General features: G+C 42.6%; 1 protein-coding gene across 4 annotated transcripts in view; it reads right to left on the bottom strand.

The window, feature by feature from the left end:
• MCM4 (Minichromosome maintenance (MCM2/3/5) family protein) overlaps positions 1–3,485 on the bottom strand; it is an 11,720-nt gene extending 8,235 nt beyond the window's left edge. The window contains exons 1-4 of one of the 4 annotated variants that reach the window (XM_028245463.2): positions 3,286–3,485; positions 2,492–3,154; positions 2,257–2,385; positions 2,081–2,162 (exon numbers count right to left, since the gene is read on the bottom strand). In XM_028245463.2, coding sequence (XP_028101264.2) covers positions 2,081–2,162; positions 2,257–2,385; positions 2,492–3,154; positions 3,286–3,322 — 911 coding nt within the window. In that variant the 5' untranslated portion in view covers positions 3,323–3,485. The remainder of the gene's footprint in view (positions 1–2,080; positions 2,163–2,256; positions 2,386–2,491; positions 3,155–3,285) is intronic. The other 3 variants (XM_028245464.2, XM_082920493.1, XM_082920492.1) reach the window with 3 other exon arrangements.
• Positions 3,486–11,689: the final 8,204 nt, after the last annotated feature.

The following is an 11,689-nucleotide window of genomic DNA, read 5'->3' as shown; positions in this document are numbered from 1 at the left end:
CAACGTCTTGTGGGAAAACTCATTTATCTTTCTCATACAAGGCCAGACATCGGCTTCTCTGTTAGTGTGGTCAGTCAATTCATGAATAATCCAACCGAAAAACACATGACTGCTGTGACCAGAATATTGAGGTACCTAAAAATGACACCAGGAAAGGGTCTCTTCTTCCAAAGAACAACAAATAGAAAAATTGAGATTTTTTCAGATGCAGATTGGGCAGGTTCAGTGACTGATCGAAGATCAACCTCTGGCTATTGTTCATTTGTTTGGGGGAACGCGGTTACATGGCGAAGCAAGAAACAGTCAGTGGTAGCCCGTAGTAGTGCTGAGGCAGAATTTCGTGCTATGGCCCTAGGTATCTGTGAGGGAATCTGGTTGAACAGACTGTTAGAAGAATTACGGGTTCCATCTGAGCATCCCATGGTTTTATACTGCGACAACCAAGCCGCCATCAGTATCGCTAAGAATCCGGTTCATCATGATCGAACTAAACACGTGGAGATAGATCGACACTTTATCAAGGAAAAGATTGAAGAAGGAGTTTTTCAAGTCAGCTACACTCCAACAAAGAGCCAAAAGGCTGACATTCTCACAAAAGCTCTTGCTCGAGTTAGCTTTGAAGATCTGACGGACAAATTGGGAATGATTAACATCTACAACGTCGCTTGAGGGGGAGTGTTTGAAATCAAGCTTCTTTTCATTATTAATAATATATAATATATATAATGTATATATTATATTTGTGTGTCATTAGTAGTCATCAGATGCCTTAGATAGTGCAATTTGCTTTAGTTAGTGCCATTTCCTTTCGGCTACTTTTAGTTTTATATGCTGTGCCTTTAATTATGAGTGTTGCCTTTCATTATGTTGTCTAGTAGCTTTTTATTATATTGTCTTGCAAATGTTGTGTAATCACTCCTATAAAATGGAGTCTCCCCGTAAGGATTAATACAATTGAAAACAAAGAGCCTGTTTGCTCTGTCAATTATTCTCTCCATATTTATTTTTTCACACACATTAATAACAATTTATAATTATCCCAAACTATGTTTAAACCATATTGTTACTGAAGGATTGGCTATTTGGGAAACATTCTCAACTAACTACGAAGCTTGCAACAAAAGAAATGAACAGATCTACAGAGTCAAGTTAGCGTAAACAATTTCAGTCCATGGATGTACTCTATATTAACAATCCTAGTTTTTTAAGCATTTTATATTGAATTTTGTGGTTTTTGTTCCTCCTCAATTTTTTGGGTGCTGTAACCATATTTCTCTACAACAATGTGGATGGAATTGTTTTTCACTATCAACCTTATATGAAACTTTAAACAAATAGTCTCAATACCTCAATTCCCCGAAACGGGATAAAACATAGCCATTGATGAAGTCAAATTTAGCCATGAAATCATATGAAAGTGTACAGATGTTTTAAAACCCCCAAAAAAATTTAACCTCAACAAAAGTTATCCAGGTTTAAAACACTAAACCATATTGGACTGGATTTTGTCATGCCAGAAGCATACTGTCAAACACTCAATAATGAATTCACATATCAGCCAATCCAAATTGGTTGTTAAATGATTCACATTAGAGTCATAATTTTCAAAGGCATATATTAAGAAACCCCAAATGTCTATCTGATGACTTCATGACTTAAGGGAGAGTCTAGTAAACTAGAAAGTCATAAAGGTGGTATGAGCACCCAAGATACACAGAGGTGGTTTCAAAAGGAAGGGTTACATTGTTCAGGCTTGGTAGTCATCAAACTAGAAGTGATTTTATATGCATACTGTAGCTTTTTCTTTATTTGTAGTGGTGGGAACATACAGAAGCTGAATTGCCAGTAACTGGGAAGTTAAATGGAAGACCAATTAGCAAAAACAATTCTTTTATCAGGTCAAATACTTAAGTTACATTGATGTTAAACTTTGTAGATGCTGAAGAAATTGATGACTAAAAGGAATAAATAGGGAGATTATTGGATAAAAAGAATCATAACCAAGTTTCTATTTCATAACATCTAAATCATAATCTTTCATAATATTACAAACCACATCAGTTATGAATGAGTTTATCACCTGCATCGGTTGTGCACAAGTGTCATGGAATTCTTGGCAAGACATTCTTGCTTTCCACACACAGTAGGCTCATTAATTCGACCTGGAAAGACTCAATTGGTTAACAAACCACAAAGATATTTATTTACATCTTACATGAACAAATTAATGCATAATCAAACTATCATGAGAATTACCTCGATCCACAACAATGGGGTCAGAATAGTATCCACATACAAGGCATCTAAAAATTGCTTCTCGGATTTCGGGTATAATTGAACTACTCCGAATAATCATTCCTTTCAAACATATCATCTTCTCAATATCTAACAAAAGAATTCCAACATAAAATTATACATTGTTGAAGAGGGGAAAATGAAGAAAAAGAAAAGAAGACCAACTACAAAAGCAAGATGAAGTGAAGTAACTAACCAGAAGGGTTAAGATTTCTCATGGATGTAGAGGTCTTGAGATTGAAAATGCGAGCTTGAATGTGGTTTTCAAACAAGGGGTTGATTCGACTAACCATATCCATAAGCACAATATCAAAAATAGCAAGAACTTCGAGAGGGTACCTAACCATTTTGGTATACAAATCAGTATCGTAATCAAACACATTGTGTGCATCAACATCGAGTGAATCTCCCTCAACATCAATCACATGATGAATGGCCCTCATGTACTTTCCCTCAGTGTGAGAAGGGTTTTCACGAAAATGCCTCAAAAAGCGTAAAATAGAGGCATTGACATCCTGAACGCTAATGTTGGTGCCCCAAACGAACATCGGAGGGGGGGCATCGTCAGCATCGTCGCCATCGGAGGAAGGAGGGGCTTCGTCGGCAGAAGAAGGGGTGGCGGCGGCGGCGGCTGCGGGAGGAGGAGCAGGAGAGGACATGGAAGCACTTCTTCCTCTTCGACGGGAGGTGGAGGGCGTAGGGGTAACAGCGTCGGCGGCGAATCGGGAGTGATGGGGAGGGGGTGGAGTTGGTGTGGCGGCGGACGATCGGCGGCCTCGCTTCCGGCCTGTGGCGTCGCCGGGAGAGGAGAATGTGTTTCCAATTGGACTCGAGATCGAATCATCGGGAGAGGAAGGTCCTGTTGTCCGATTCATCCAAAACTTGAGCTCAAATTACATCAAATGAGACAATATATGCAGCAATCAATTTCTATCTATCTATATAGACATAATAAACCAGAGAGAGAGAGAGAGAGAGAGAGAGACTTACTACCATGGAGATTGGCCGGAGAAGAATCGGATGCCATGGCTGGAGAGAGGGAGAGGGAGGGAGAGAGAGAGAGAGAGAGAGAGATTTGGCGGGAACACGAATTGGCAGTTGAAGGGTTTTTTTGGGGGGCGGAGGGGACCCGAGATCAGTGTTGGAGGGGTAGATTTGGCGGGAAATGGTTGTGTCTTCCCGCCAGAATTGCAGCCGTGAGACTTTTCTGCTTAAATTAAAGGGCCCTTTTTTTGTTTTTATGTTTTCTTGGGCCTTGGTGCTATGAACTGGGCAAAATTAAATTTTCATAAGCCCAGAATGTTTGATGTGGAAGTCCAAATGTGCCCATAATTTGGGCCTAAAGAGGTCCATCTTATCCCTTAGCTTTTCATCGTATGTCTTGAGAATCTCTTACAAAATGCTTTGGATTGGCCATGAGTTGGGCAAAATTGTGTTTGGTTTGTTTTTCAGAAAAAATTTTGGAAAAAATTCTCTACAAACAAATTTTTAAGAGTAATCAAACCAAACAAATTTTTTCAAAAAAAATCTCAAAATTTTGTTTGATTACCTACTTTCCAAAATCACTCTCTCTCTCTCATACACATCAAATCAATCACTTTTTTTAAAACTTTTTTCTCAAAACAATTTTCCAAAACCATTTCTAAAAAAAGACAAACCAAACAATTTTTCGTATTTTTTATCTCAAAAATTACTCTACAAACACAAACCAAACACACCCAATTTTCGTAAGTGAGTCCAGAATGTATGATCTGAAAGTCCAATTGAGCTCATAACTTTGGGTCCATTTGGGTCCATTGGGTTTGTTAATAGAATTTTGCTAAGAGAAACGACCCTCTTTCCCTTCATCTCTTCATCTTATGCCTTGAGTATCTCTCACTTAATGCTTGGGCTGGTTATGAAGTACGCAAAATTAGATTTCCATAGGTGAACTCAAAATGTATGATCTAGTAGTCTAAATGAGCCCATAAATTTGGTTCTATTGAGTTTGTTAATAGGATTTCACCAAGCGGACCCTTTTTTTTCTTATCTCTTCATCTCATGCCTTGAGTATCTCTTACTGAACGCACGGGCTGGCTATGAAGTGGGCAAAATTGAATTTTCATAAGTGAGCCTAAAATGTATGATCTGATAGTCCAAATGAGCCCATATTCGTAATAATTTATTCTTAAAATTTCAACTTATAATTCTACTTGTACCTTTCTTGAAGTTTTAAGTTGTAAAGAAGATAGACTAGATCATTTAATCTTTTGTATACTCTCTTGAGATTTCGGAAATTACATCCCGCCCCTTGAAGTTTGTATTTTCATAACAATTTGTCCTATGAGGTTTATATTTCATAACAAATTATCCTCTAATTTGTTATGCAAATATAGCATTCATGAGGGAATTTGTAATTTCTCAAACTTCAGGAGGTATTTGTAATTTAGCCAAATCTCAAGAGGGTATATGTAATTTGCCCAAAAATTAAATAATACGTTAGGCATATAAAATAGAATTTAATGTGTTGCATATAATAACATGTTAAAAAATATATAAATTTACCTACATTTAGTCTTTCGTGTTGCCAAATAGCAAGGGACATACCAAATTTTCCAGTTGATTGTTTGTATTCTTCAAGTTGTAAATGGTTATATCTCGCATATTATCATTTAGTACCAAAGACATAATAGCCAAGGGCAAATCTCAAGTAACTTCCTTTTGCTTGGTTAAAAAAGGACTAAAAAAATTCCAAGACCAAGAAAGCAACCAGCGGAATGAAGAGGACTGTGAAGTTGTTTATCCCATTTAGCATCAATCAATCTAACATATGGGTTATGTAAAGAAATCCTATTGTTTAGCCTAGTTTTAATTGCTAATTTTGCCTTATCCATGGCTTCATACAAGTATCTCATAGTTGGCTTCTTATCACCATTGACAAGATGAATAACTCTCACCAAAGGTTCACTAATTTTCACCACAATTGACATTGTGACAAAAACTCTCATTTTTCACAATAATTGTACAAATTTCTTTCTGTGGGAATATATTTTCTGAGTACCAACACGCGGCTAAGGTGACGCCGACGTGTCAGCCGAGGTGCCACGTGTCCTAGTTATGACGCTAAGGTTATCTCAACGAGGCCGAGGTTACCTCCGAAGATATCGGAATCCGAGATAAGAAGATAAGGCACAAGAGTCCTAAAAAGGGGGAAAACTACAGTTGGGAAAGGATAAGACTCTTAGGGAGTTTATTCCAATCCTACTGGGAGTCCAAGATTAATAGTAAATCCTACGTCCATTAGAGCTAGGCTCTTGTTGGGACAAGGATTGAGTTAACTACAAAAGAGAGGCACCTCCGTAGGTCTAAGGTACGCAATTTCATATTCTGAACAGTGAGATTTGCACTATTGACTATCTTTGAGAGATATACTGACTTGATCGTCAGAGTACCCCCGAGTGGACGAACCACCGCGGGAATCTTCTCTTTCTGTTGCAAGTTAGCCAAGTGTCATCTATTCTGCAAGTGTTCTCCAACTGAATACTGAGTTGAGCAGTGTGATTGGAAAATCACCCACACAATTTGGCGCCGTCTGTGGGAAAGAAGAGAGAATAGATGGCCAGTAACGGACAGAAGGAAAAGATTGGGGACGACACTCCTGCTGGGAGTGGGAGACCTATTGACCTTGATGTCGACGGAGACGAATGCAACGCAGAAACTCGTGACCAGAATCATGGAGTGAAAGACGTCGACCAGACTGGCAACGCACCAAAGAAACTAGATCGAAGTGGCTACTACAACGAGGATGACCTCCAGGTATGGAAGGATAGGTGCCTGCGGAGGGACGAAGAGGTAAAAAAGATGGCAAACAAATTGGCAGACCTGCAGTCGGTCGTCAATTTCATGATGCAAAATAACATTATACAGCCACTGTTCCCGCTGTAGGACACGCTGATTCCAGCGGCCAATGCCCAGAAGGGAGGGCAGAAAACAATCCCCGTAGCCCCTCAGCACAACAGGAGCAAAAGATACTTTCACCAGCCTTCTAAGGAAGTCGGACGAAGAGAGTCAAGAAGAGAAGAATCACGGAGGACGCATCGCGTAAAGAAGGCAGACCCCAAAGGACATCGACATGTTCAGGGGCAGGCACTTTGCTTCGACACAACTCATGGAGAAGGGTCGAAAAGGACTCACCACGAAGCTGAAAGTAGTGCACCAAAAAGACTGAAAGCAGGAGAAAGCCGAGCTCCTGGGCGAACAAATAAGGACTTAAGAGATTATCTCAAGAGGAAGCAACAGAATACCGACGCCGAGGTAACCTCCCCAGATAAGCCGAGGACACCATTCTCGGTAGAATTGGACAGGTTTGAGGCACCGAAAAGATTCAGTATGCCGAGGTTTCAAATATACGATAGTAAGTCAGACCCCAATTTCCACGTTGGACTATATTTGAACTCAATGGCATTGTATAGTGGGAACGAGCCATTACTCTGCAAAGTGTTCCCTTCATCTTTCGGGGAGATTGCATCAGATTGGTTCCACAAATTACCAAAGGGAAGCGTGAAGACTTGGGAAGGCCTGACCGAGATATTTGTGGCCAGGTTCGTAACAAACAAGCTACAGCCATTAAGGGTGGAAGCATTGGTGGCTTTAAAAATCAGCAAGGATGAAGGCTTTAGGGCCTATACAAAAAGATACAATAAGGTGTTCAACCGAATACCCGAATGCAATCAAGAGGTGGCGGTTGTATCTTTCAAGAACGGCCTGAAAGACAACTGTCCACTACGAAAGTCTTTGGCAAAGACATTGCCAAAAAATATGGAAGAGCTCATGGCGAGAATCGAGAAGTATGCCAGAGCCGAAGAAGACACGTCAGGGACTAAGGAGATAAAACAAGAGAAAGGAAATGGCTCGCCGAAGCGAGGCCAAGGTAATAATGGATCAAGCAAACAAGAAACAAAACTGAGGGCCACACAGGCAGTAACAACTATGTTCTGAATCTCGATTCCTAAAGTCCTTGACCGGATTCGGAACTAACCCTATTTCAGAACACCAGCGAAGGCACCAAGAGAGTTTATGGGAAGGAACGTTGGCAGACATTGTGCTTAACACAATGAAAATGGGCACACGACTCAGGGTTGTAGAGCCCTAAAAACACACTTGGAAGAACTGGTAAGGCAAGGCCATCTGAGAGACCTCGTCGATGAGGCCAGAACAAGGGAAGAACAGGCAAGATTGCCTCAGGCGTCAGTAGCTCTGCCTCCCCCAGCATCACAACCGCAGGCAGGAGGACCTCGGGTAGTCCATGTGATTCACTCGAAGGTCAACGAGAACAAAATTAGGGGGAAGACCCAGAAGGTGAAGCACCTACAACATGTCTACCAAGTCGAAGAGAAGAGGCATCAAGCAGAAGAGTGCCAAGGACCAGTAGTGTCCTTTTCGGAAGCCAACCTTGAGATGGTGCAGCATCCGCATAATGACGCCTTGGTAGTATCCCTCTAGGTTGGGGAGTGCCAAGTAAAACGCATCATGATTGACGAAGGCAGCTCTTGTGACATCATGTACGTTCGATGTTATAAGGAGCTCGGCCTTCACCCAGACGACATGGAGCAATCCAATAGCCCAATGGTCGGGTTCAATGGAACGCCGACATAGCCATTGGGAACAACCAGCTTGGAGGTGCAGGTAGGCACCAGGAAGATAACAACAGAGTTCACCGTAATTGACACACCCTCCCCTTACAACATCATTTTGGGAAGGCCATGGTTGCATACAATAAGGGCTATTCCCTCAACTTTGCATCAACTATTGCGGTTCCCAACAGAGTATGAGATTAAGGAAGTCAGAAGAGATCAGCTGCAGGCAAAAAATTGCTCTATGGCAGCAATGAAATCCACCTGCAGCATTCGAGAACCAGAAAAGGCAGAGATCGAAGATGAGGACGTAGAGGTCCTAGAAGATGTCGGCAAGGAGCCAACCGAAAAGAGTGAAAAAGCACTGAAGAAAATCCTCGTCCAGGAAGGGGATGAAGAACGCTTCTTTCTTCTCGGCTCTGGCTTAGCCGAAGAAGAGGAAAAAGAATTAGAAGCTTTTTTAAGAGCAAACATTGAGGTGTTCGCATGGACGCCTTACGAAATGCCAGGCATCGACCCCGAGGTCACTTGCCATAAGCTGAACGTTAACAGGTCAGCCAAACGTGTAATTCAATGAACAAAAAGACCGACGTTGGTATACGTCGAAACAGTGGAAGAAGAAGTAGACAGACTTCTCGAGGCCAGGGCCATCCGAGAGGTAAATTACCCGACATGGCTATCAAACACAGTAGTGGTGAAGAAGAAGAACGGTAAATGGAGGGTCTGTGTAGACTTTACCATTTTAAACAAAGCCTGTCCCAAAGACAGCTTTCCTCTACCCAAGATTGACCAGATGGTAGATGCCACTTCAGGACATGGAAAGATGAGCTTCCTGGATGCCTACAGGGGGTACCATCAGATACCCATATACCCCCCAGATGAAGAGAAGACTGCGTTTATCACCCCAAAAGGACTGTACTGCTACAGAGTGATGCCTTTTGGGTTGAAAAACGCAGGAGCGACTTACCAAAGGTTGGTAACCAAGATGTTCAAACATCTAATTGACAGAACGATGGAAGTCTACATCGACGACATGGTCGTGAAAACCAAGGAACCCGAAGGACATCTGGCCGGCCTCAAAGAAGTATTTGAAATCCTTAAGACATATCGGCTCCGACTCAATGCCTCAAAGTGTGCATTTGGAGTCGGATCTGGTAAGTTTTTGGGATACCTGGTGACCAGAAGGGGCATTGAGGCCAGCCCAAATCAGATCAAGGCCATCCTAGAACTGAAGAGCCCGGCATCGGCAAAACAGGTGTAAATGCTAACTGGAAAGGCCGCAGCGCTGAATAGATTCATCAGCAGAAGCTCAGACAAATGCAGACCTTTCTTCAACTTAGTGAAGAAAGCCACAGACTTCTTGTGGATCGAAGAATGCGAGGCCGCCTTGGCCAACCTAAAGAAGTATCTGACCACAGCTCCAGTCCTTTCAAATCTAGAACCTGGAGATGAGCTGTTTTTATACTTAGCCGTTTCAGGGCATGCGATAAGCGCAATAGTAGTCCGAGAAGACAAATGGGAACAAAGGGTTGTTTACTATGTAAGCAAAACCCTGGCCGATGCAGAAACGAGGTATCTACCCTTAGAAAAATTGGCACTGGCTTTGGTAATGGCTTCAAAGAAATTGAACCATTATTTCCAGGCCCATAAAATTGTGGTGCTAACAGAACACCCCTTGAAGTCCTTACTACAACAAGGAGACCTAACAAGAAAAATAGCCAAGTGGGCAGTCACCCTAGGCCAGCATGACCTGGAGTACAGGCCAAGGACAGCAATCAAAGACTAGGTTCTGGCCTCGAACATCGGGCTCCGTTGAGCCAGGGTGAACGATGTCCAAACAAGTAAGGAGAAGCTCAGCCAAAGGCGAAAGAACAAAGAAAAGAGGAAAAACTCAGACCCTGCAGCATTTACATCGGCGACTCATTTTGACTGTTCGTTGATGGGAGTTCAAACCGACAGGGAGCGGGGGCAGGAGTAGTGCTGATATCCCCAGATGGACAGATAGTGGAACAGTCCATTCGTTTAGGGTTCAAAGCCTCAAACAACGAAGCAGAGTATGAAGCATTGATTGCAGGACTGAAGCTGGCAGTAGCAGCAGAGGCAGACGAGGTAATAGTCTTCTGCGACTCCCAGCTCATTGTCAACCAGACAACGGGCGAGTTTGCTGCCCGAGATGAACGGATGTCGACCTACGCAAAGGATGTCATCAGGCTGGCAGCCTTGTTTCAAAACTGTCGACTACTTCAGGTTAGCCAAGATGATAACAGCAACACCGATGCGTTGGCCGACCTACTAGTGCAGTACAACCTGGAAAAGCAAGGACAATAATGATCGACTATTTGTCGGGCCTGAGCGTCGAGCCACTATCCACAGAGCATGAAGCAATGTGCGTAGACATGGGACCAAGCTGGATGGAGGCAATTGTTGTATTCTTGAAAGAAGAGAAGCTGCCAGACGATCACAAAGAGGCACACAAGATCAGATTGAAGTCGGCAAGATTCAGTCTGACAGCAGAAGGACATCTCTACAGAAGGTCCTTCATTAGACCCCTTTTAAGGTGCGTACATCCTTTACAAGTTGAAGATTTTTTATATGAAATTCATGAAGGAATTTGTAGAAGCCACGCTGGGGGCAGATCACTCGCCCATAGGGCCATTACCTAGGGGTATTGGTGGCCTTACATGTAGAAGGACGCAGAAGCATATGTGAAGAAATGTGAAAAGTGCCAGAGATTCGCACCACTGATACACCAACCAGCAGCAGACCTGAACCCTGTATCCAATCCTTGGCCATTTGCCCAATGGGGCATGGATCTCGTTGGGCAACTACCCCAAGCAACTGGGCAAAGGAAGTACTTGCTGGTGGCAACTGATTACTTCACTAAGTGGATAGAAGCTGAACCCCTTGCCAAAATCTGAGATGTGGATGTAAAGAAATTCATTTGGAAAAATATCATCACCAGATTTGGGATTCCAAGAGCAATAGTTGCAGACAATGGAACACAATTTGACAGTAAGCTAATTAAGAGCTTCTGTGCAAAGTTCAAGATCAAGAATTATTTTCCAACACCAAGCTTTCCCCAAAGCAATGGACAAGCAGAAGTATCCAACAAAGTAATTCTGGACGGGATAAAAAAGAGGTTGCAGGCAGCAAAAGGAAAGTGGGTGGACGAGCTGCCCAACGTGCTCTGGGCATATCGGACTACGCCGAGAAGATCAACAAGGGAATCCCCTTTTGCCATGGCTTATGGCACAGAAGCAGTTATTCCGCTAGAGGTCGGCATCCCAAGAATCAGAACCCAGGGAGTAGAGAACGGAACTAATGATGTACTCTTAGCCCGAGATCTGGATCGTCTAGAAGAACGAAGGGAGAAAGCTGTGATTTAGCTTGCAGCGTACCAGCAGCAGCTTGCCCGAGCTTATAACAAGAGGGTTAACCCAAGAGAGTTCCAAGTCGGCGACCTGGTATTGAGAAAAGTCGTCGGCAACAAAAAGGATCCCAGAGAGGGGAAGCTTGGCCCAAATTGGGAAGGACCCTACAGAATAATCTCGGTACTGGGTAATGGGGCTTATCGACTTGAAGATAATGAGGGCAAAGAGTTGCCAAGGCCTCGGAACACTTGCAATTTGAAATTTTTCTATCATTAGAATTCCTTTGTTCTTTTGTCATTTGCCGAAGTAAATAAATAAAGATTTAGCTTGGTTTTCTTTTCAAAATACTTGACATTGTCTCTAGAATACATGTATAATGAGAACCCAAGTAGAACTTAGGTTCACATGAGG

The sequence above is a fragment of the Camellia sinensis genome, chromosome 3 (genome assembly GCF_055761805.1).
Source record: "Camellia sinensis isolate YWXY chromosome 3, ASM5576180v1, whole genome shotgun sequence".
Classification (NCBI taxonomy): domain Eukaryota; kingdom Viridiplantae; phylum Streptophyta; class Magnoliopsida; order Ericales; family Theaceae; genus Camellia; species Camellia sinensis.
This window is presented reverse-complemented; position numbering and strand designations above follow the sequence as displayed.